The sequence below is a fragment of the Bos taurus genome, chromosome 13 (assembly GCF_002263795.3).
Source record: "Bos taurus isolate L1 Dominette 01449 registration number 42190680 breed Hereford chromosome 13, ARS-UCD2.0, whole genome shotgun sequence".
Taxonomy (NCBI): Eukaryota; Metazoa; Chordata; class Mammalia; order Artiodactyla; family Bovidae; genus Bos; species Bos taurus.
The window spans coordinates 30,349,643-30,376,302 of NC_037340.1; the positions used below are offsets into that span (position 1 = coordinate 30,349,643).

A 26,660-nucleotide genomic window follows, 5' to 3' on the forward strand; every position below is an offset into this window, starting at 1 on the left:
CAGGTGGTCAGCCCACTGTGCTCACAGTGCCCTCATTATCTCAGCTCTTTGTTCTTAATAATAAAGTCACTCCCTTCTGAAATGCTCCATGTCTGGAGATTGTTTTCCAACCTGCGCTCGGATTGCCATGCACGACATGAAGGTAGGGAGGAATCCTTGATACAGACGTCCACTCCAAGATCCTAAAGGCAAGAGCAGGGGTGGAGGGCTTGTTTCCCGTTGGAGGTACAGGAAAAGCCACTGTGGCCAAGCAAGACAGGAGGGGAGAGGAGCAAGAAACACGCTTATAGGGCGCTGGGGAGTCTGATGAGCCGAGGGAGGGCTGAGGGGGTCACTCTAAGGACACTGGCTTTTACTCTTAGTGAAAAGGGAGCCAATGACATGAAGTGACTCCATTTAATAGGCTCATTCTATTGCTGAATTGAGAAGCTATTAAGCTCCATGAAGGGCAACAGCATGCTCGTCAGTTAGGAAACTACTGCCACGACCTAGGGCAGAGCATTCTCCAATCTGTCTTTCAGTTCTTTCAGGAAGTTTTCGGTTTCTCTTCTGTCCTTCAAATGTCCTTTCCTCACGGCTTCAATAGTTTCATGGAGTTCATCGTAAATTCTCTTATGGTTCTTGGTTTTTTGCAATTTTCTTTTGATGCCTTCATTGTCCTACATTATCTCTAATCTTTTGAGCTCCTTTTCCCTATTTGTTCTGATTTCTGTTTTTCACATTAACATTTCTCAAATGTCTCATGATCCTTGGTGGTCTTTTAATATGTGAGAGACTAAAAAGCACTGTCTGTGTGGGCAGGCCTTGTAAACCTCACTGTGGGGTTATTTTGGCTGGGCCGTTTCACTGCAATATCTTGACCTTGTCAATGTAGCCAAAGAAAAATAAATGGCCTTAACCATGAGTAGCTGCATTTGACAAGCGCAAAGCTGTGGAGTTTTCTGAGGGTCTACGGTCTATTAAAAACACACATCTCATTAGACTTCTCACTCCTCACCTATCTCAATCTATCACCAAGTTCTGTCAACTCAGGAATAAATCTCTCAAATTTGTATACAGTTGATCCTTGAACAATGCAGGGGTTGGGGACACGGACCCTCAGCACAGTCAAAAACTCACAGGAAACTTAAAATTGGCCCTGTGTATTCACAGTTCCTCCGTATCTGTGGTTCTGTATCCACAGATTCAACCAACTGGAGATCCACCCAACCAGAAATTGTGTAGTATTTACTAATGAAAAAAAAATCTATGTAAAATCAGTTCAAATCCACATTGTTCAAAGATCAGCTGTACGTCTATCCATGTCTACCGTTGATACCTTGGATCAAACTACCTTTTGCTCATCAGGAAGTCTACAGGAGTCTTGTTTATCTAGTCCCTAGGATACCCTTCAGTGTCTGCTTTCTACAGTTAGCCAGAGTGAGTTTTTTCAAAATGTACTTTTAGTCCTGTTCCCTTCCTTCCTATCTCTCCCTCAAACTACTCCCAGCACCGATTTTTAAACTCCAGTGGCTGCCCTTACTCTTAGAAGAGCGTGCACAGGCTGTCTACCTTTGCAGCTTCCTCCTGCCCCCACCTCCAAGCCTCAGGGCTCCCCTTCTCTTTCAGCTGTTCGCACCACAGTCCTTTCTTCTGCAGTGATTTGCTTGCTCCAACTATTTTCCCTGTGGGAACTGCTTTTTTCCCTTTCCCTGTAGCTTAATTTTACTGATGCCTCAGGGCTCATTTTCAACATCAATTCCTCAAGGAGACATCCCTAATCTTCCTCTAATCTACCTTTAGAGACCTGTGCTTTGTCAGCACCCATCACAGCTTTAATTTTTTAAGTGTGACTCTTTGATTAATGCCTCCTCCATGAGAATGCACACATCCATAACAGGCGCCTAATCTATTTTTTCCTCACCACTGTATTCACAGCACCTGGCATAATGCCAGGCACATAGTAAATAAACCCTGTAAATATGTAAGAAATGGGTACATACGTAAATGAAGAGAACTGCGACTATAATCACTCCCAGTGTATAAGTCACATGAGAAAGTCTATTGCTTTTCAAAGGCATTTTATTGGGTTGGCCAAAAAATTCATTTGGGTTTCCTGTAACAGCTTATGGAAAAGCCTAACAAACTTTCTGGCCAACCCAACACAATGCCAAATTACAGACTGCCTTTAAAATCATGACCTTAAAACATGCTTTTTAAATAGTATTTCATCATAATCAGTACAAAGAAGTCAGCGTACACAAAATACTTTTCCTGACAAACAGGTTTTGTAGAAAAAGGTATCAATATTCTCTTTAAGTTTTGGGGGAGGGAGACAGAGGGGAAATTGTGTTATTTCAGGTTAGGAACATACGAGTGAATAAACCTACCAAAAACAAATCAAAAACAATAACAAAAATAAATTCACTGCCAAAATCACTTACTCAAATATATAAATATCCAAGAAAGTATGATCAAATAACAGATCTTATTGTAATGTAAAAACCAACAAAGTTTACAATATTACCTAAATGGCAAACACTACATGAATAAAATTTTGAAAAATTTAAATTTGGACCCAGTAAATATTATCAAGTGTTATTAATACTGGGCTTCCCTGGTGGCTCAGATGGTAAAGAATCTACCTATAATACAGGAGACCTAGGTTTGTTCCATCCCTGGGTTGGGAAGATTCCCTGGAAGAGGGCATGGTAACCCACTCCAGTATTCTTGCCTGGAGAATCCCCATGGACAGAGGAGCTGGCGGGCTGCAGTCCATGGGGTTGCAAGGAGTCGGACACAACAGAGACTGAGCACATTATTAATATCATTTACCATTTACATGTTCTTCCAGCTTTGTAACAGTTTATTTCAAAGGGAAAAATTCTTTACATGTAACTTTTTAAAGATACCATGTGCAAGCAATCCAAATTCAATTGCTCTAAAATTCACTGAAAAAGAAGTACCATGCTTTTAAGAGGCTTCAGAGTGAGTCATGAAAAAACATTTTTACAAGATATAAATGTCACTGGAACCTAAATGTGGGAAATTTGTGCAAAGGCTTTATTCATGAAACTAATGAATTCCCTATACTTTGATGGACAGGGAAGCCTGGAGTGCTGCAGTCCATGAGGTCGCAGAGAGTCGGACACGACTGAGCAACTAAACTACACAAAGGTAAGTGTAAAAACAATTAGCACAAAATTTAATTAAGAGTTCTAAAAGAGAGATAAGGTATTTGAAATATACAAATTGAATGATTTCTAACAGCAGAAGAACCTAAAATCTTAACATAAACTTCTATAATCACTTTAAATTTACATGCACTTTCCTATTAGGATTATTAGTAGCTTTGAGGATGTATATAAATGAAGACAGATTCAAAACCTTGACTGGACTTCCCTGGTGGTGCAGTGGTTAAGAATCCACCTGCCAACGCAGGGGACATGGGTTGAATCCCTGATCCAGGAAGACCCCACATGCTGTGGGGCAACTCAGCCTGTGCTCTAGAGCCTGGGCTCCACAACGAGAGAAGCCACTGCAATCAAAGCCGGCGTACCCCAACGAAGGGTGACCCCAACTCATCCCAACCAGAAAAAGCAACATGTAGAAACGAAGACCCAACGCAGCCAAAAACAAACAAAGGTTGAAAAATCTTGACTGATTTCCACAGTGTACACTGAGTGTGTTTTGAGGCCTACATACAACGGGTGTTGCAGGGGTCTTTGTTTTTTCTCTATATATGTACCTCATGAGTCCAATTCAACTCTTCACTGCATGTGGCTGAGGTCTGTGGATAAGAAAATCAATGAGAGTCCCTGCCCCACACAAGGCTCACTACTGACCAGGAGCCATGAGACAAAAGGCTTGAGGGGAACAACTGTGCATCTTGGGAATGACAAAGGGAACTTCATTGGCAACAACAAAGCAAACCAGGACAGGTAGGGGGCAGTGTGTATTTCACAGAATGGTGCGTACTCCCACGACACTCTCGACATACCTGATATCAATGCTTGAAAACAGAATGTCTGCACTGTTACATAGCTCAACCGACACTGTTGCTTGTATTAATCTCCCATGAAATCTTTTCTGCTATTTTGACAACAAAATCATTTCTTAAATATCACTCATAAAATTTAAGATTTAAAATAGTTTTATCTTCAAGGTTCTACTGTAGGACCTTGGTCCTACAGGAAACTCTGTAGGTCCATAGGAAACTCTACTCAATGCTATGCGGCAGCCTGGATGGGAGGGGAGTTTTGGGGAGAGTGGATACATGTATATGTATGGCTGAGTCCCTTTGCTGTGCCCCTGAAACTATCACAACATTGTTAATCAACTATATACTCCAATACAAAATAAAAAGTTAAAATTAAAAACCACATTTTATCTGTCTTTTATATTTCATAGAATTTAATAGTTTTCCTAACGCTAAAGAATAGGGCTGTGATAAAAATAATAACTGACTTGAAAACACATTTCTGTATGTGAACTGGAACTGTTTTCCTTTTCTGGAAATTTATAACACTTGACACTAAAATTAGTCAAATGATGAAATCTTCAGTCAGGGAATTAGGTGTTTAGTTTCTGCAGGTTACACTTGCTTTTAACGTCTTCCTCTCTACTTCAGGAGGGAAATGAACAGCAAAAGCTGTCAGATGAAATACAACAAATCAGTAAGATCTGTACTTTTCAATTGTATTTATAGCTTTCCCTGTAAGGAAAGGTTAAGCCTGTATCTGCCACTAAAACCACTTGCTGGATGTTTGCCAGCACAATAAAAATACAGTAATAAATAATGAAACAGATCCACTAAACCTAGCACTGTCAGTTTAGTCTTTAGTACAATTTATATAATTCATACTTCTTACAACAGACACAAATAAAGAACACTAACAAGTACAAGCTGAAAGAGCACGCAGAGTGATCAGCAAAGTGCAACAGGATTAAGAAACATCAAAAATAGAATTCTTTATTTTCTCCCTTTAGTCCAACATCTAGCACGTCTATGCAGGCATACCAGAATAATGAAAAAGGCAATGATGATGACGATGATGACAGCTAAGATTTACTGGGCATTTAACATGTACTAGGTTCTGCTAAATGTTTTATATTTAAGCCTGACAACAATCCTAAGAACAAGATCCTATTTCTAAATCCTATTTTAAAGACATGGGCGAAGAGGCTGAGCCATGTTGGAAGTGGCAAGGCTGGGATGGTAACAAAGGCTTCTGAATTCAAAGCTCTAAACCAGTCAATTGTGGGAAGAGAAAGATTATAAAGCCTTGGATTTAGCAACACTTTTCTGGGGGCAAAAATTTTAAACACATTCAAATGGATTTAACCTAGTTCGATATTGTTATACTATATATACTAAAACGGTGGAAATATTCCATCCTAAAAGAGCAACTGAATTCTAAATCATTGAACTATTAATAAATTTCAAAATATTTTCCTAGATGTTGTAACTAAAACTATTTTATATCACATAAATTAGATTTTTATCCTCTAGAAAATAGTAACTCAAAACATTTAATTTCAATTATTTTCACCATAACACAGTGATTTCTGAAAAAAATCAGAAGTCAAACTTGTAAAGTTGGTAACGATAAAGAAATTATAACTAAATCATGACAGACTTGACTGAAATGATCCCAAAACTAGAGCAGGACAATCGTATAAGCAGTATGATCCTTTAGTATTGCTTTTTTAGATTTTGAAACAATCCACTGAACTCTGTATAAAGATTCAAACTAAATATGGATGTAATATTACCTGTTTGCCTGATGTCAAACTTAAAAACAACAACAAAGAGATCCTGCAAAGCATACCTTGGCAAAAAACACGGTCAGGTGAGTTTCACTGCCAACAATCCAAATAGGGAATTTTGGAGATTTCAAGTAAGAGCCAACCTAGAACAAAGGTAGTAAAATAAGTAAAAGAAAATTTTATATTGCCTGTTAAATATTTACCAACAAATGCTTGAAGCATCACTAAAGTGCCTAATTCATATTTAAATGGAATAATGGGATTGTGCCAGAATGCCTTACCCATAAAGGTCAAACGTTAAATGTAAAAATGAGTGTTATAAAGACTGTCAGGGCAAAGCTTATACTGCATCATTCCACTAGAATAATAATAATAATAATACAGATTTAACACAGCAAAAAAGAAATTAGTGTAACCCTAAGAATCATTCTCATGTCTCACTGAAAATCTTAGATAAAATTTAGGCCACTTCTAGGAATTTCAGCTTGGTACTTCAAACTCTAAAACTATAAATCTGATGATAATTACTTTATCAGGAAAATAATCATAAATTAACAAGTGAGTAGATACATGAATAAATAAGAGAAAAAGCCTTAAGAACATCCTGTCTTCAAAGAACTTAGAGCAATATAATAAATAGACTCTCTAAAGCAAAATACATACTTCCATCTAGGAATAGTAAAGAATCCTTCACTTGATTCTTTATGGCAGGAAGTAAGTTCAAAGTTACACAATATTAATTCTCTCTAAAATACATTAAAAAGTTATATGTTATAGCCTGCCTCCAAGGTTACACACTTAACCTATAAAAACAATAGCACCGAAAATTTAAGGGTATCATTTTTGTGTGACAGAGAAAAAGCAAGCTTAAAATTCAACAGGTGAAAAACTGACTTGTGAAATCTGACCATGTTCACATCAGTCACTCACACTGTTAGATGGACAAGGACTCTGAAAAACAAGTAACCTTACCAATTACATTTGCTGAGTTTTCTTTTCTCACACAGGCCTTCACCCGCCCCCCAACCCCCACTGGAGCTGGGAAATCCCAAGTGGCTACTTGCAGCGGTCAGTCAGGGTCAACTATTCATCACTGAGCGGCCAAAAGCCTCGCCATGGTGTCCTGTTTTCAACCACCTTATTGTGACCATTAGGAGGGCAGTGGGAGAGTAAAACTATTTTTTGATCTGTGATGGGAGACATGAGCTGGATGTGCTAATCACAATGAACAACCAGTAGAGGAGGAAGGGTGATCTGAGGACAATACAGAAGATAACAGTAAAAGGAAAAGGAGAAGACAAAGCTTATCAGAGATTCAGAATTGAGGGATTTCAGAGGTTTTCGGCCAAGTCCGTCCATTCTACATAAGGAAACCAGAAGATACACAGGATCAGTGCCTGGTCTGAATTCAAACAGCTAACTAGCAGAGAGTCGGAATTAAAACTCATGTTTTCTGACACATAATGTGGCAGCTCTCCATTACATCATGCTACCTCTTGTGATGCAAAGTTTAGACATTGTTTAATTCCTCTTCTAGAAAAAGTGGGCATGTATCAGTGTGTAAGCGTGTGTGTGTGTTAAGGTAGAAGTAAAAAAAAATGAGGATAAAATTATATACAGTGGCATCAAAGGGTAAATGAATGCTGAACTCATGCAGTGTTTTGTAATAATAAAAATAAATAAATTGAAAGGGCATAAATAGTGCACCCCCCCTTTGGAAAACAGTTCGCCAGTTCCTCCAAAAATTATGCAGATACCATGTGATCAAGTAATTTCATTCCTGGGTACACACCCAAGAGAAACAGCACCATGTCCACAAAACACTCATGTTCACAGTAGTATTATACATTATTATGTTAGTATTATATATTAATGTTCATAGCAGTATTATTCATAAGAGTCAAAAATCAGAAACAATCTAAATGTCCATCAACTACTAAAGAGAAAAACAAAATTGATATAAATTGATAAATCATACAAAAGAATATTATTTGGTCATAAAAAAGAAATTAAGTACTAATACACAGGAATGAACAATGGAAACATTATGCTAAGTGAAAGAAGCCGCCAGACATGAAAGGCCACATACTGTTCGATTCCATTTAGATGAACTATCCAGAAGAGGCAAAGCTTCAGCGTCAAAAAGGCGCCAGTGGCTGGCAAGGAATGAGGAAATGACAGCTAAAGCGTGTAGAGGATCTTGGAGTGAGGAAATGTACTGAAATTAGATAGTGGTCATGATGGCAGAGGCTTGTGAATACACAAAAAAACCCACTGAATTATATACTTTAAAATGGTGAATTTTATGGCATCGGAGTTCTATATCTACTTTTTTTTTTAAAGTGCACACCCCAAAGCACTCAGAGTCAACCTTTCATCTCAGTACACTCTCATAGACACATGCACACAGGAGCTGGAGACAGGGAGAGAGAAAGAGAGCCAGAGAGCCAGAGAGAGACTGTTTCCTTTGTCTTAATGAATGCATATGATAAAAGTAATATGAAATTGATCATTTTAACTCTAAAGGGCAATTTGCTACACTATCAAAGAAAAGGAAAACATTCAGACACAAAATCCATTAACAACACAATTATTTCCTTACTGCTGTTTCTCTAAATGTTTGATAAAAAGTATATAATTCCAAGTATACATATTTTTTCAGAAGGACAGCTATAATTATATACAGATGAGCACCACAGTGTAAGAGTTTTATTTTTCTTCTTTTGTAAATGCTTATCTTCACTTAGTTTCGAGGTCCTCACTAGGGGCTCGTCAGCTTCCTTTAAAAAAGGCAGCTGATGAAGTCCAAACCTCCCTGATATGTCTCCCACACTCCAGGCCACCATGCATGGCCCTAATCGCCTTGGAGCCCGGTACCAGACAAGGGATGACTCCCAAGCCCCAGAGCCCACTGAATCTATTCAAACCAGCCAGCCCACAGTGGGGCCAGGCATGGCTTGCACGGCCCCCCAGCCAACTCCACACCAGTTCCCATAAGGAAGCTGCTCTCAGGCCTGCAGTCTACTAGTGCCTTGTCTACAGGTCTCCTTCTCTCCCTGGCCCTGTCTTGGAGCTTTCTCTTGTTTACAGCTGTAAGTAACAGAAGTGTTCTGCCTTTCATCTATCTGAGCATCTGTGTGCTGTATCCTACCATAAGAAATATCTTTAAACCCTAGAAAACACCACCAATACTGCTAGAACACTAGACCGGTAATACTAGGGCAGTACTAAGGCAGTAATACTGGGGTAACAGGAGACTATACAGCAGCTAATGACTTCCCACTATGATCTTAGGCAGAAAACAAACATTCCTCTGTTCTACCTAACTGTTAAAGAAAATCAAATGTGCATATTTAGAAGAGCTCACCATTGTGGTGAAACTGTCTGCTCATTCATTCAACAAATGTTTACTGAGCATCTAATATGTACCCAGAAAGACAATGTGACTGCTTTCATAGAGTTAATATTCCATTAAGGGCAATAGAAAAATTCAAGATTAAAAAAAAAAAAAAAAGATAACTAAGCCAACAAAAAAGGTCATTACAAAGTGATTATTCCTACAAAAAAATGTGAAAAGAGTCAGTGGGAAATGGTCCAGGAAAAGGCCCTTAAGGTACCATCTGAGTTAGGGCTTGAAGGAGAGAGGAGTGATCCATTCAGCTGGAGTATTCCAGGCAGAAATGAAAGAAGTATAAAGATTCATCAGGTAAGGGCTTGTTGTTTAGTCGCTAAGTCATGACTGACTCTCTGCAATCCCGTGGACTGCAGCCCACCTAGGTCCCTCTGTCCATGGGATTTCCCGGCAAGAAAACCGGAATGGGTTGCCATTTCCTTCTCCAGGGGATCTTTCCAACCCAGGGAAGGTAAGGGCTTGGCACGTATGAAGAACTGACAAGAGACAGTGTGGCTGGAGGACAGAGAATCCAGACCATCAGGGCCTTAAGGCCACAGGGTGAAGATTTCAGAACATATCACCTTCACTCTCTATCCTCCTGCAAAACACACACCGTGCACTTTTTAGAAAACAGCTTCATTGAAGTATCTTTGACATACAAAAACAACATATTTAAGGTGGACAACTTGATGTTTTAATACATGTATATACTGTAAAAAGATCACCACAATCAAGCTAATTAACACCCATTATCTCTATCTAGTCGTCATTTTTTTATGTGCATACACAGTCACACTTTTGGGAATATGAATGGTTGTTTGTGGATGTGTTGGGGAGGAGACACAGCTTTATTCCCTGGTTGCTAGACTGCCTCAGGATAGCTTTAGCTTGTGTAACTGAAGTCACTAAAAATGTAAGAGTTACTACTGTTTGACAGGACAATTACTATTAATGAATAAAGGCAGGATGAAGTCATTTGATCATCATGTCCATATCATCCCTGTGCAAGTGTTGTCATGAAAGGCGAATGTTGTCTAGTAAAAAAGAAAGGAAATAGAGGAAGGAGAGGAAGGGAGGGGATGGAGGATGAGGAAGATGAGGAAGGCAGGCAGGCAGGCAGGAAAGGACTGTTACTGTTACTAAAAATAATCACCACCACTAGAACCACTGCTATGGAACCACCATTCTAAACTGGAAAAGAATAGGAGATCTACTTCTTTTTGCAAAATCAGAACATCTTATTAAATGCAAATCATTAATGATTTAAACTCCATTTAAAACTATTTGGAATATCCATAGTAATTTCAGATTATGCAGGAAAAGTAGTGAGATATGTATCAAAAAGTGAGAACTTCATGGTAGCTTCTAATCCTAGCACATGTGTTAAGAGTTTAATGCTGTGAAATGCTTGGGTCTTTCTACTTTTAGTGTGAAATCATTTTTCAGATGAAATAGACAAAAGTTAGAATTTCAGGCATTTAGCTAATTGTTTTACTATGCCTGACAAAATATTACCAGTTGTTTCAGTGAAACATATTGTTAGTATGGAAGATCAAATAGGACATTCTCTCCCCTCAGTTTATCAAAAGCTTTATTTATATTCAATAATGGATATCTGTTTTCATAAATTATTTCAAAGTGGGTTCTGCCTCTGACCCTCAAAAGGAATGAGCCTAAAAAAATAGGAAACTCAGCATGATCGGCCAGCTTAACTCTATCCTTGATAAGCCTGTCAGTTCAGAAAGGGTGATGAAAAAGGAATTGAGAGTATACACTATCAGCAGTAAACTAAAATATGCTGTCATAGGAGAAAAATGCTCTCTGTAACAGTGGACAAGTGAATAAAAACCATTCAAAGGACCTTAAAAATCAACTTACTTTACAGTATCTTAAAGCTTCCATGAGTGTTAAGAATCCTACAGCAGCTTGTTCATGTATACCAAGAAGTTCTGCAACAAAAAAGTCAGCAATGCATTAGCATACAGATCTGAAAAGTACTTCAATATAAATACATATGTACACATACATATATATGTTCTACACCAAAACTTTTACCCAAAATTGTACCTTAAAAGTCTAGCATATATTTACTGTTAAGAGTTCACATCAAGTCACCGTGATAGTCCTATTCATTATAAAATACCAATAGATTAGGTAATAGAGCCTTTGTATGTACATTAAATGCATTTATAAAACTTTATATTCAATGTTAACTTTTGATAGACATTTGATACCTTCCCTTTCTCCTCTAAATAAACACAAGCAGCAGCTTAAGACTGTGGAAATAATGAAGAACAGAACACAGTACCTGCTTTACAAAGGCTAGTGTTAGTCGCTCAGTTGTGTCTGACTCTTTGCGACCCCATGGGCTGTATGTAGTCCACTAGGCTCCTCTGTCCATGGGATTCTCCAGGCAAGAATACTGGAGTGGGTAGCCATTCCCTTCTCCAGGGAATCTTCCAACCCAGGGATTGAACCCAGGTCTCCTACATTGCAGGCAGACTCTTTACCCACTGAGCTACGAGGGAAACCCTTACAAAGGCTAAGAGCTTATCAAAGGAGACAGATGAGAAAACTTGTGCTCTTTGTTTAGATGAACACACACATCTTACAGTGGTGTTAAGAGCATCTGTTCACTGTGTTAGTGTCAGTGAGTCAGTTCAGTCGCTCAGTCGTGTCCGACTCTTTGCGACCCCATGAATCGCAGCACACCAGGCCTCCCTGTCCATCACCAACTCCCGGAGTTCACTCAGACTCACGTCCATAGAGTCAGTGATGCCATCCAGCCATCTCATCCTCTGTCGTCCCCTTCTCCTCCTGCCCCCAATCCCTCCCAGCATCAGAGAGTTTTCCAATGAGTCAACTCTTCGCATGAGGTGGCCAAAATACTGGAGTTTCAGCTTTAGCATTGTTCCCTCCAAAGAAATCCCAGGGCTGATCTCCTTCAGAATGGACTGGTTGGATCTCCTTGCAGTCCAAGGGACTCTCAAGGGTCTTCTCCAAGACCACAGTTCAAAAGCATCAATTCTTCGGCACTCAGCTTTCTTCACAGTCCAACTCTCACATCCGTACATAACCACTGGAAAAGCCATAGCCTTTACTAGACGGACCTTTGCTGGCAAAGTAATGTCTCTGCTTTTCAATATGCTATCTAGGGTGCTCATAACTTTTCTTTCAAGGAGTAAGCGTCTTTTAATTTCATGGCTGCAATCACCATCTGCAGTGATTTTGGAGCCCCCCAAAATAAAGTCTGACACTGTTTCCACTGTTTCCCCATCTATTTGCCATGAAGTGATGGGACCAGATGCAGGTGCATGCAAGTGTTAACATCTGAGTTGAATCCTGAAGCATATGTAGGAATTTTCCAGGCCAAGAAGAGGATAAGAAGATAATTTAAAGAGAAGAAATGGCAAAGAAGTATGAAAAATCAATGTATTCAAGGGGTAAAAAATTTGTCAAAGCTTCCTTAAAGGTTTCTAGCCTGGGGAACCTGATAAATGGTGACTGACTGAGAGAGAGAATAAAGAATTAGGTTCTAAAGTGGTATGAAGAGAGAGCGTGAGTTTGGTTTTAGACTAGAATTCAGTGACCTTGAGGACTTCTAGAGAGAGATGGGTACATTACTAGAAGTAAGGTTCAGGAACATGGAAAAAGAGGTCAGAACTGGATACAAAGCTTTAGGGAATCATCAGCATGATCATGGAAATGGATAAGAGCAGAAAAAGCACAGAAAATGAAAAGACAGACTATTCCACATCAGAAATGTAACTATAATGGTAATAAATTCTTTTCATACACTACAGCTTTCAGCTAAAGTACATTAAGTATCAGGATAATAGTAACTTGGGTAACAGTAATTTGGGACCATACATATTTCTAAAAAGAATATTTTTTCTAGTAAAAAATTATGTCCACTATAAACACAACATATATTTAACTCTACACCCTTTTTACTATTTGGTTATGTATCGTCCATTTTCCTGTAGGATATCATGTTTTTATCAATTAATGTAATAATATCAACTTATTTGCTTTGTTGTAAATATTTGACTATGTATCCTTAAGCACAACATCTAAATGTGTATACCAAGAATCGGTTGTTTAAGCTTTAATTTTTGTAAATTCAAAATTAATAGAAGGCATGTATACACACAGTTTGTATTTTTCACTAGCTTCTTACAGGCTCAGAGGAGACACAGCTACAGTTTCCAAGTTTTGCTTAGAATTCTCAGGGATGTCTAAGTTGCTTTTAGACTTATTTCTCTGTCTTAATTTTTAACAACCCCAAAAACAGTGATTATTATTTTCTTATAAACCAAATATGCAAAAGCTTTTTTGGATTCTCAATAATGTTTAATAACGTAAAGGTCATGAGACCAAGAAATCTGAAAATCGTTGGCATAGCATTCAGACCAAAAAGAGAAAGTGAGGGTTAGCAACCCAGATAGGAAGAGATGGTACCCCATAGCCTTTCAAATTTTTTCTTCCTCTTCATTCTGAAAATTAAGGAGCACTAAATATTCTCAAGTTCAAATAATACATGTTAAGAAACTATTTCACGTTTTAATTTCTAAAATCAGTTACCACCACCTAGTGTTATGACTTGATTACTACATCATCTATTTCCTTACAGATGTCTGGAATACTATATTTATAATATCATGCTACTAAATACACCAAATCAGCTTTCAAAACTCTTGAATAATGAATTATTCAGATGCAGTCAGTAATCACATGTTTAGCCATGTTGTTTGAATGGTAATATTGTAAATGGTAAAATGTATCATTCCTATGTACTTAAAATTTTTATCTTATTTTGATAGCTAAAGTGCATCATTAATAATATTATTGTACAAAGTTATAATTACAGTGAAGACATACTATTCTCACATATTAAAATTTACAGAATTTAGTTACACTAACTATACTTTTCTCACTAAGTCTCCAAGAAATCTGTTTAAGTTTGCAGAAAATTCTAATAATTCTGTCATTATATTTCAGAACTTTCTCTTGTTTTTAGCCTAGCAATTAAAACTAACCATGATTAAGTGTCTATCCACCTTTGTGTTCAGTCAGTCAGACTGTATCAAATTGTAGTTTCATATATTCACGAGTTTGCTTCTCCATACCCTTCTCTGCTCCCTGCTATCACTTCGCACTACTGTCAGGGTGTCTAAAGAAGTCCTTCTTAGGCCTTTCAAACTTGATACTGACTTGGAAAGCACATACTTGCACTATATTTATTTAACAAACACCCTGAGGGCCAGTATTGAAAAGAACAATGTTAAGCACAGTGTGGGAATACAAAGGCATCACCAGGACTACGAAGACAAAGAAGAAACTCTCTGCAAACTATGTATCTAATGAGGGGTTAACACCTAAAACATACAAGGAATTCCTAAAACTCACCGTTAAAAAAAACAAAAAAAGTAACTCCCCAAACCAAACAAATTGCTAAACAAAAAAATCTGGGCTAAAGACTTAGACATTTCTCTAAAGAAAACATACAAATGGCCAACAGTATATGAAAAGATGCTGAATATCAATACCCCCAATCATCAGAGAGGAGGAAATCAAAACCACAATGTTAGGATAACCATTCTCAAAATCAGAAAAGATAAGTAGTAAGTGCTGGGGAGGATGTGTAGAATCCTTGTTCACTGTTGGTGGGAATCTAACATGAAAAACAGGATGCAGGTTCCCCCCCAAAATTAAAAATAGAACCACTGTATGATCGGCAATGGCACCCCACTCCAGTACTCTTGCCTGGAAAATCCCATGGATGGAGGAGTCTGGTGGGCTGCAGCCCATGGGGTCGCTAAGAGTTGGACACGACTGAGCGACTTCACTTTGACTTTTCACTTTCATGCACTGGAGAAGGAAATGGCAACCCACTCCAGTGTTCTTGCCTGGAGAATCCCAGGAATGGGGGAGCCTGGTGGGCTGCCGTCTATGGGGTCACACAGAGTTGGACACGACTGAAGCGACTGAGCAGAGCATGATCCATCAGTTCCACCTCTGTGTATTTAATTGAAAAGAGTGAAATGAGGATCTCAAAGAGATACCACATTCCCATGTTCATTGCCGCACTGTTCACAACAGCTGAGAAACAGACAACCTAAATGTCTAGCAACGAATGAATGAAGAAAGCGTGCAACATCCATACAAAGGATTACCATTCAGACTTACAAAAGAAGGAAATCTTATCGTATGTGCACATACATGAACCTTGAGGACCTTAGGCTAACTGACGTTCGCCAGTCACAGAAGGAGAAACATCGCATGATTCTACTGAGATGAGGTATCTAAAACAAACTCAGAAGCGGAAAGTAGAATGGTGCTGATAGGGGGTAGAGGAGGAGGAAATGGGGAGAGGCTATTCTACAGAGAGAAGAGTTTCAGTTACATAAGACAAATAAGATTTGCTGTACAATCTCATACCTATAAATAATACCATACTCTAAAAATTCGTTGCAAGGGTAGATCTCATGTTAAATGTTCTTACTACAATTTAAAAAAAGTCAAATTCCCCACCTCCGCCAAAAAAAAAAAAACTCAACAGTAGGTGACAATGTAGAATGTGATAAGTATGATGAAGGCAAAATGCTCAGAGACCAGACAGATGACCAGCAGCTGTGGGTCTCAGGGGACTCCTGGGGACAGCACAAGCAGTGGCAGCTGAAGGATTGGCCGAGCAGAGATGGGAGGGATAGAAGTCTTCAGGCACAAGGAGCAGCATGCACAAAGAAATGAAAGTAAGTAGCATGATTCTGTGCAAGCATCGATAAGTTCGTGAGGGCTGAAAATATAAGCTGGGGTGAAACTATGTAAGGTCACTGAGTAAGTAAACAATCTACACACAATGGAGTATTACTCAGCCATAGAAATGAATGAAACTGTACCATTTGCAGAGACGTGGATGGAACCAAAGACTGTCATACAGAGTGAAGTCAGTCAGAAGAAGAAAAACATCAAATAGTAATGCATATATGTGGAACCCAGAAAAATGGTACACCTGTGTCTTATCTAAAAGCAGAACTCGAGACACAGAAGTAGAGAACAAACTTATGGTTACCACGGGGGGAAGGAGGGTGGGATGAATTGAGAGACTGGGATAGACATATATACACTACTATGCGTAAAATAGATAACTAATTTAATGAGAACCTACTGTATAGCAAAGGGAACTCTGCTTGATGCTCTGTGGTGATCTAAATGAGAAGGAAATCTAAAAAACAGGGGATACATGTATATGTACAGCTGATTATGATATAGCAGAAACTAACATCACTGTAAAGCAACTATACTCCAATAAAAATTTAAAAAAGAATCTATAGTTTAAAAATGGAGGGGGGAGGCTTTTTTAATAATGCTGGAATACCTAAAATTTTTAAAAATACCAAAAAAGGCTTGGTTCATCTCACTTACAGGTAAGGGTACATGCACTTTGAGCCATGAACTTTGTGAAATCTACTTTTGAAGTGAAGAGCTTTTTAAAAACCCACTAACTGGTTGTTATATTCCTGAGAAGTCAGGTTGCTACAGAGTTGGCATCTAGCCAGGGTTGCCAATTTCAGCCAATAAGAATACAATATGCCCAGTTGTATTTAAATTTCAGATACAAAATTAAAATTTTCAGTATAAGTATACTCCAAATACTAAACAAGACATACTCCCACTAAAAAGGATTGCTTATTTGAAATTCAGATTTAACTGGGAGCTCTGCATTTTATCTGGGGTGTGTGTGTGTGTGTGTCCCCAGTATCTAGGGGGGGGGTGTGTGTGTGTGTGTGTGTCCCCAGTATCTAGGGGTGTGTGTGTGTGTGTGTGTGTGTGTGTGTGTGTGTGTGTCCCCAGTATCTAGGGGGGGTGTGTGTGTGTGTGTGTGTGTGTGTGTGTGTGTGTGTCCCCAGTATCTAGGGGGTGTGTGTGTGTGTGTGTGTGTGTGTGTCCCCAGTATCTAGGGGGGGTGTGTGTGTGTGTGTGTGTGTGTGTGTGTGTGTGTGTGTGTCCCCAGTATCTAGGGGGGGTGTGTGTGTGTGTGTGTGTCCCCAGCATCTAGGGGTGTGTGTGTGTGTGTGTGTGTGTGTGTGTGTGTGTCCCCAGTATCTAGGGGGGTGTGTGTGTGTGTGTGTGTGTGTGTGTGTGTCCCCAGTATCTAGGGTGTGTGTGTGTGTGTGTGTGTGTGTGTGTGTCCCCAGTATCTAGGGGGGTGTGTGTGTGTGTGTGTCCCCAGTATCTAGGGTGTGTGTGTGTGTGTGTGTGTGTGTGTGTGTGTGTGTGTGTCCAGTATCTAGGGGTGTGTGTGTGTGTGTGTGTGTCCCCAGTATCTAGGGGTGTGTGTGTGTGTGTGTGTGTCCCCAGTATCTAGGGGGTGTGTGTGTGTGTGTGTGTGTGTGTGTGTGTCCCCAGTATCTAGGGGTGTGTGTGTGTGTGTGTGTGTGTGTCCCCAGTATCTAGGGGGTGTGTGTGTGTGTGTGTGTGTGTGTGTGTCCCCAGTATCTAGGGGTGTGTGTGTGTGTGTGTGTGTGTGTGTGTGTGTGTGTCCCCAGTATCTAGGGTGTGTGTGTGTGTGTGTGTGTGTCCCCAGTATCTAGGGGGGGTGTGTGTGTGTGTGTGTGTGTGTGTCCCCCTCAGCAGTGTCCAACTCTTTGTGACCCCATGGACTGTAGCCTGCCAGACATCTCTGGAAATTTCTCCAGGCAAGAATACTGCAGTCGCTTGCCCCTTCTCCAGGGGATCTTACTGACCCAGGGATCGAATCTAGGTCTTCTGCATTGCAAGCAGATTCTTTACCATCTGAGCCACTAGGGAAGTTAGAATTGGGATATTTGGTAATCCTTTGGGAAAAAAATAAAAAGGTAGATCTCTATCTCATACCACTCATAAATAAATAAAATCCAGATGGATTAACAGGATAAACATTAAAAAGAAATAAAGCCCACCAAAGCATTTGAAGAAAATACTAGGCAGTGCTAGCTTTAACTTTGGGGTGGGAGAAACACAGAATAGATACACAGAAAAAAATGTAAAAACAAACAAACAAACCCAGAAGCCCTCAAAGAGATCAAATGATTTAATTTCATCAAAAATGAAAGCTTTGGTATATAAAAGGTAGCAGTGGCAAAGTTAAAGAAAACAGAAATGGTTGAGAGAAAGTATCTACAACAGATTTAATACATAAAGAACTAAGAATTTGTAAAGTACCCCTAGAAATTATAAGTAAAATAACCTCTCCTTCTAAAACGCCAAAAGACAGACAATTCCCAGAAAAAGAAAACACTGAAAGTTGACAAACATATGAAAAGATGATTAGGTGCAGGTTCACTAGGAATCAGAGAAATGTGAATCAAAATAGGCTACCAAGTGTCAGTAAACTGACTGACAAAAATATTAAAGAGTCAAAGTTCTGAGTGCTGGTTAGGACGTAGAGAAACAGGAACTACACACTGCAAGCATAAGTTTATACTCTTCTAGTCGGTAAAGCAAATTTCCAAAGGTAATTTGGCATATGAACGTTTAACAGGTATTCCTCAAAAGGTTAAATAAACACACAGTTATCATATGACCCAGGATTTTCACTCCTGGGTAGATGCTAAAGAAAAATAAAAACATCTTCTCACTAACATTTGTACATAAATGTTACTAACCACATCACTTATCATGGCCAAGTGGAAACAAACCAAATGTCCATCAACTGATGAATGAAAAAAGAAAATGAGAAAATGTGGTATAAGCTATACAATGAAATATTTTTCAGTAAAATGGAGTGAAGTGCTGGTTCATGCCAAAATATGGATGAACCTTGAAAATACTACACTAAGTGAAATAACCTGGTGCAGAAGTTTAGATATTACATGATTCTATTAAATGTCCAGAATAGGCAAATCAACAGAAATAGAAAGCAGATTAATGGTGGCTGAGGGGAAGTGACTACTTATGGGTTTAAGGGTTCTTTTATGATACATATGTTTTGAAACTGATATGGTGATGACTGCACAACTCAAGAACATATTAAAAACCAGTGACTTATACATTTTAAATGGCAGATGTGTAAATTATGTGAATTTTATCTCAATAAATCTATTAGTTAAAAAAAAGAAAAAGAACAGAAGCCTAACTGTAACCTTTATTGGTTGGATCCACTCTAAATAATTCTATGTAACCTCATCTGAGCTCTTAACTCTGATTGCACATTTACACATTCCTTTCATAATTCATCTTTATACTCCTTCTTAAAGCAGTGGATGTAAACTCTTTCTCCTTTACATGCCTCTAACTTTGTCCATTCATTGTCAGTGGACAAATTCAAACTCTCCAAAGTTCTCCCAATTTAAATATTTGATACCTCAAAATGCCTTTTTCTTTTCTCAATACATTCTTTCTTCTTGTTTTAGAAGAACTGTGTATCTTTCCAACGTCACTGTTACCATCAACTCCATTTACTATCTCTTCTATTAAAAGCAGTTTTCCTCCTAACAGACAATTTAGGAGACTTCTATGCCTTAAAACAAAACTGGTGTATACCATCTCTTGGTCTTATGACCAGGCAATGAACTCCTCTCTTTCCATCCTTTCACCAGCAAAATGTCCTTGCCTGCATTCCTAAAATATTTATTCCTTATGCTATGGATTCTATTTCAATTGCTCTTTTAAGGGAAAGCCCTCATTAACTGCTAAATTCATAGCCTATTCTTAGTCCTCATTCTCCTTGACTGAGAAATTCAGCATGGCTCATTCACTTAACTCTATCACAAAAAAAAAAAAAAAAAATCTTTGGATAAAATTTTCAATCTCTGCTTCTCTCTATAAATGAGGCAAAAAATTACCTCTTAGGGCTATTGTGAAATTAAATAAAATGAAATTCTTCTATATCATCTTATATATTTATTTTCACACTGAAAACTCTGTTCAGATCAGATCAGATCAGTCGCTCAGTCGTGTCTGACTCTTTGCGACCCCATGAATCGCATCACGCCAGGCCTCCCTGTCCATCACCAACTCCTGGAGTTCACCGAGACTCACGTCCATCGAGTCAGTGATGCCATCCAGCCATCTCATCCTCTGTCGTCCCCTTCTCCTCCTGCCCCCAATCCCTCCCAGCATCAGAGTCTTTTCCAATGAGTCAACACTTCACATGAGGTGGCCAAAGTACTGGAGTTTCAGCTTCAGCATCATTCCTTCCAAAGAAATCCCAGGGCTGATCTCCTTCAGAATGGACTGATTGGACCTCCTTGCAGTCCAAGGGACTTGCAAGAGTCTTCTCCAACACCACAGTTCAAAAGCATCAATTCTTTGGCGCTCAGCCTTCTTCACAGTCCAACTCTCACATCCATACATGACCACAGGAAAAACCATAGCCTTGACTAGACGGACCTTTGTTGGCAAAGTAATAGGCTGTCTATCATGATGATTAACTATGCTGGTTGTAAGGGAACCAGACAACTGTGGTTTAAACTCCAGCTTGTTTGCATGAAATAAGATAATTTGGTGCCTTAGTTTCCTTTATTCTAAGACCTTCATAGAGTAGTTTTAAGAAAAGAAGTGAATAAAATAGGAGAAAAGAAGACAGTCACTAAATATTAAGAACAGAGGTTGGCACTGCTAAGATGATGCTTGTCACTGCTGGATAATGGGCTTTCTGTTGTTATTATTATTTATTTATTTTTATTTATTTATTTACTTGGCTGTGCCAGGTCTTAGCTGTGGCACACAGGATCAGCATTCTTAATAACTGTCAACAGTTGTTTAAAGAAAATGAAATACCTGAGGACAAGAATTGTTCTCTGCTACCAAAACAGTGACTTAAAGCTGACTTCCTATGTAATGTTTCTTGCACTTATTCATTCACTCAATAAAGTTCATTTGAAAACCTATTGGTTATTTGTACCTTACTCTCATCTATCTAATTCACAGCGGAATTCTACAGATTCTACTTTCCCAGAGGCTCTTTCCCAGAGGCAGGGGTCGAGCAGAAGAACATGCTATGGTGGACTGAGCACAGGCCTGGGCTGTGGTCAGAAGCCGTGGACGCCTGCTGTTGGACATGGGGTGAATTACAAATGACCTAAGCCTCCGTTTTCTTAACTATCAACTGAGGTTGAGAAGATACACACCCAAACATATTGCTTGGCATGAAGTACACAATCCTAGTGGCTCTCTTTCTCTTCCTTTGCCACACCTATTTCATCCTGTTACTTCCCACCCACTGACTACCTGTTCTAGTTTGTGACCTGTCATCCCATCCCATTCCTATGCATACAAGCTGACAGGTTCAAGTTCTTATTTTGTCTTATGTTACTGTTCTGCTTAAATGCCTTCAATGACTCTCTTCCTAACACTTGACAACTAAGGTTTAAACTTCTCAGTATCAAGATCCTCTGGTTTCTTACCCAACCTTTATTTATGATCTTTTCTGTGTTCTTCACAGTCAATGCTTTTATCTCCTCAAATCTGGCTGTACATTCTAATTATGTACAGGTAATTTTTAAATTATCATGTCCAGACCCCACTACCCAGAAATTCTAATTTGTTTATTTGTTCTCAGCTGGGGCCTGAGTACTGACTTACTCTTAAGCTTCCTAAGTGAGGAACACATAGTCGGGATTAAGATACACTGCTCTAATCAGACTGGTCTGTCTCCCTGTCTCTAGACACAAACCTGTTATTTTTCCCTCTCTCTCATTCCATGTGGCCTCATTAAAATGGCCACTCCTACTTAATGGCTCCCCACTCATCCCAAGGCAAACACAGTAGGAAAGGTTTCCTCCTTTCCTTGAACTTCTATCATACTTTACTTCAATTTGTGTTCATTTCACCTTGCATTATAATTACCTGTGTGCATGCTCTTGTTTTCCTCTTTTGAGGAAAGGCCAAGTATTCCCACGAGCTGGTTGAGGCATTTTAGAAATTTTATCTTAATCTTCATAATCTAACATTTCTTTAAGGAAGGTATTACCTCCCTGAGTTATAAATTAGGAAACTGCAGACAAGAGAAGTAAAGCAGCTTGCCTAAAGATTTGCAAAACTAGTAATTCTTTAATTATAATTTTTCCTTTGTATAATACATATATCACAATCTCCCCCATGTTGTCAGACAGAAAAATATCCAATAGATGCTGGATGCATGTATGGATTTTCATTTTAATTTTGGTGAATGAAAACAGATTCAACCTTAAGCCAACATTCATAACAATTAAGGGAGAATGCAAGAAATATACCATGTCTATTTTCTTTTCCAAGATAATATTTTAAAGTCTTTACTTAGTTTTGATATTTAAACTATACTTTAAAAAAAAACACTGCCAGACAATAGCTTTGAAAGCTAGTATTTCAAGAAACAGAAAAGGATAAATTAGTACATGTCAACAATCTAAACTGGATAGCTGACCAATATCCTGTAAGTATTGGGTTGGCCAAAAAGTTTTTCAGATGTAATGGAAAAACCCAAATGAACTTTTTGGCCAACCCATATATAGCATGAAGAAAAGCCTATGGAAGACTTGAGAATCTGACATGTCTTTGACTAGCAGGGTTGAATACTTTCAGCTATCAATCAGAATGAGGGCTCAAGAACAGGATGGGTTCAATTACAAAAATATAGAGCAAGTTCAGCTCACTACTTTTTTTGTCAGTGAATTTTACTGTTTGAACTTTGACCTTTACCAGAAATCACCTAAACTAGGTTCTCATTTTCACCTCATCACTGAGATAATTTTGTATACATTAGCTAATGTAGGATGGAAGGGTACCTCTTAGATTTCTTAAATAGTTAAGTGAAAGGTTGGATGGTGTTAAGGTGCTCTTCAATTTTGAAATTCAGTCATTTTTACTGATTTTTCCCCCTAATATTGTCTTCTTTCATGTTTCTATTAACTCCATGTATTTCTAAAATTTGAGAAAATTTAAATTTAAGATCAAGATTCATTCATTTAAATAGGAGCAGAAAGCAGTAACTATTATTTTCTCAGTCATAATATTTGCTTCTGTAATTTGTTGACAGTTTTATCCAATTTTAGGAGAAAAATTAAACTTCCCTGTGAACTACAGGAGTCATGATTTCTGTTCTATATCACACACTTCAAGTATTACATACTTAAGAGTCTGACATGCCTTTAACATGCCTTTAACTTATTCAACGTATGCTGAAAGAACAAATAAATGAATTCAGACTGACCAAGTAACAATAAGCTACAGGGAATCTTTTGCAGAGCTGTATATCAGCTCTCCTTAACTAGATGGATCGGCCAAAGGTGCTTGACTTCAACGTTCCTGGCAACATATGAAGGTATACGAAAGAAATAATTGAGACCAGAGATGGAGGTGATGGTGGTTTAAAATTCTCAGACAACCTTAAATTTACCCAGCATTTTAAAGGAAATTACAAACCTTAAAAGTAATACAGGAAAAAAACCACTAGACTCTTAAATACTTCAAATCACGATACTCATAATTTTTCAATTTTAAGCAAAATTCAATAGTGCTCTCGACTTACAGACAGATATCACTAGATAAGTACAAACTTTACATATATATACATTTTAATTTTACATATATCCAAAGACCTATGACTTTTTCTAAACAAGTTAGTCCTATAATCTTAATTTTATATTAGAGAGAGCTAAAGGCTTAAGTAACTTGACTCAAGTCATATACTTGTGATTTGAACCCAAGTTTGTCAGCCTCCAGAGTCTATGCTCTTCATGTTATAGTGCTGTGAAAACTGTAAGCGATTCCTCTATACTAAAGCATTTATCTTAACCTCTAAGTAACACAGAACCATTAAACAGATGAATCAACAATCAACTGTATGTTAGTGGAGTACTCATCATAAACAAAATAAACACAACAAAGAATAAATATACTTACTCATTCCTGAGCATTCTCTATCACCATCCCATACATTAGAAACAGCGTGTCCTGTCAGCAGGAGGTTAATTAAACTTTGGCTATTAATAAAGATTAAAAAGTAATTAAAGTATGAATATACTAATTTTTAAAACAAATTACTCTTATGATAAAGCATAAAATCATGACTTTTTACATTAAATTATGTTGTTTAAAAAACAGAAAAACCTTACAGTTCTCATTTTATACACAACCTTGCTAAATGTATCACTTCCTGTGTCACCACAGTGGCATTTGTTGTTCTATATAATCACATAAATTTAACAACTTTATTCAAGACATCATATTAAAATAGATTAACAAAATGATACTTAGACTGCTAATTTATTTATAATCACCTTAAAAACACATATATACTTTTTATTATTTTGTGTTTGATACAAGACATGTGAATTTAACCTCTGGGGCAGAAAGATCTAAAGGAAATATGTTTTGGAGTGAGTTAACAATCAGTCATTGTGTCATCAATTTTTAGCATAAATAGCTATAAAAAGCTTGAGAGGTAGGGTTTTCTCAGAGAAAAAGAAAAAAAAAAAATTTTTTTCCCGCAAACAGGGAAAGCATTCACAAATACACATGGGTGTACTTATTTCTAAGTTAACGTGAGCAAATTTCATCTATTAGAAAATTTCATGAATGCACTATCAAGTAAAATTTGTTAAAATATTCCCATTGTCATCCTAAAAGAAACTATTTGCTACAATAAACCCAGTGCATACATAGACCTAAAGTGTAAGTTAATACTTCATACCTAAAAGCAATGTATAAAGCGTAAGACTGCTCATACTCAGAGACTTTAAGCTGTCCGTACCGACAAACAAAATTATCTGACTCAGTGTGTTATCTTATGTGCATATTATCAGTCCTAAAACCTGAAGTCCGTATAAGGAAATAATAGATTTTAGTTAATTACCTGCCATGTCCATACACAGGATCTATCAAAGGCTCACTCGAATCTTCAATTTCATTTTTTATGTTTTCAATGCCCTAAAGAAACCAAGAATTCATTGGCTTATTTTTAAAACTAAAAATGAAAATTATGGTAGTTTAAAAACTAACCAGTTTATCCTATGAATTAATAAAACACAATTATATAAGTAACTTTTCTCCCAAAGAATTATCCAGATTTGAAATGGGGGGTGCGTTTGAAATGAAAATGGTGAGAAGCAGTTAATTCTTAGAATCTTTTCTTCTGTGTATTCTACATCAGAACAGGTAACAGATTCAATGCGTGAGTTAAAGGGGTGGGGGGGAGGGCCAGAGAGGGAAGACAGAGAGAGTGTTTAAGTTTCAAGAGAAGTGAGGAGAAAATTATTTTATCTGAAAGTTAATACTCATTTAACTTCAGGTGAAATTAAATTTGATCCCAATATACTTACTGAGGTACCTGATGTATTTTCTTAGATCATTAAAACACTAAATATATACACACATGATAAAGATGTACATTTAAATACACAACAGGTATTTCTCATACATAAGAAAATGGAAGATTCTCTTGTGATTGTGTGTTCTTATATATTGGTCATTCAAATGTGCACTGACAAAATGTAAACTAGGAGGGCAGGAGTTTCTTATTTCCTGAAAGCCAATTTTCTGGTATTTTTTATCGCCCCAAAGATCACCCAAATCCCTAAAGGTCTAGCTACTGGATAAGTACAAGAAGGCCTCGGCATTTTATCTCCATCAATTTCAAAATGACAAAGATAAACAGCCATTCACTGTGCTATTCACCATTGATTCCATTTGATTACAGGCCATTTCTAAAAATTAAAGAGATGATAATCAACAATCAAAATAGTAATGATTGTGGAAATACTGTAGAAGGATACAAACAAGTTTAAGATCTCACACTGGCCTTCCTTGTAGACAACTATACAAAATGGACCATCACAAAGTCACAATGAATAACATAATCAAGTGCCAAAAATCACTAGGGAGAGAGTGGACCTTATTTCAAAGACCAGGTCAAGGAAGAACTAGACATGATAGTTTTCTTGGCTGTGAATGACAAGACAGAGAGGAGGTATCAAAAGTTTTGAGTGTAAGAACTGGGAGAGTACTGAACAGTCATGATGAACTCATTAAGAAACCAGGCATCCTCGGGACCTCCATCACTGCCAGTCCCCATTGCTAATTGACTACTAACTACTTTTCATTCTTTCTCTTAAATATGCTCCTAAATGATTTAAAATTTCTAAGTTTAAAACATGCTTCTAAAAAATATGCTCCTTTTCTTTCCATTTCCATGATCACTGCTCCGGCTTAGGGTCACCTATTTCAGGAACTACTCTTTCAGTTTCCCTGACTCTAGTCTTCTTATCCACATACCAACTCCCTCCAGCACAACTCTGATACCAATTTAATGAACCTTTTAGCAACAGAAAGATCTTGTTACTCCACTGCTCACAATTTTTGATTTGTTCCAATTCTGGCCACATGAAATGAGATTTTAAGTATTTTTGCACAAGAATTCTTACATATATGCCATTCTCATTTTCCATGGTTGCCTTTCTGGTATATTATGCTACGCTAAGATAATGTCTTTATACCTGTTGTTCCCACAGCTTGGAATTTCTTCCCATAGTTATTCTGTCCAGAAAACTTCTCC

General features: G+C 37.9%; 1 protein-coding gene across 3 annotated transcripts in view; it reads right to left on the minus strand.

Moving 5' to 3' along the window:
- MINDY3 (MINDY lysine 48 deubiquitinase 3) overlaps positions 1-26,660 on the minus strand; it is an 80,379-nt gene that overhangs the window by 30,136 nt on the left and 23,583 nt on the right. For all 3 annotated transcript variants that reach the window (XM_015473997.3, NM_001076107.1, XM_059892718.1), the window contains 4 exons: positions 24,963-25,036; positions 24,011-24,090; positions 11,021-11,091; positions 5,811-5,891 (listed from right to left, as the gene is read on the minus strand). In XM_015473997.3, coding sequence (XP_015329483.1) covers positions 5,811-5,891; positions 11,021-11,091; positions 24,011-24,090; positions 24,963-25,036 — 306 coding nt within the window. The remainder of the gene's footprint in view (positions 1-5,810; positions 5,892-11,020; positions 11,092-24,010; positions 24,091-24,962; positions 25,037-26,660) is intronic.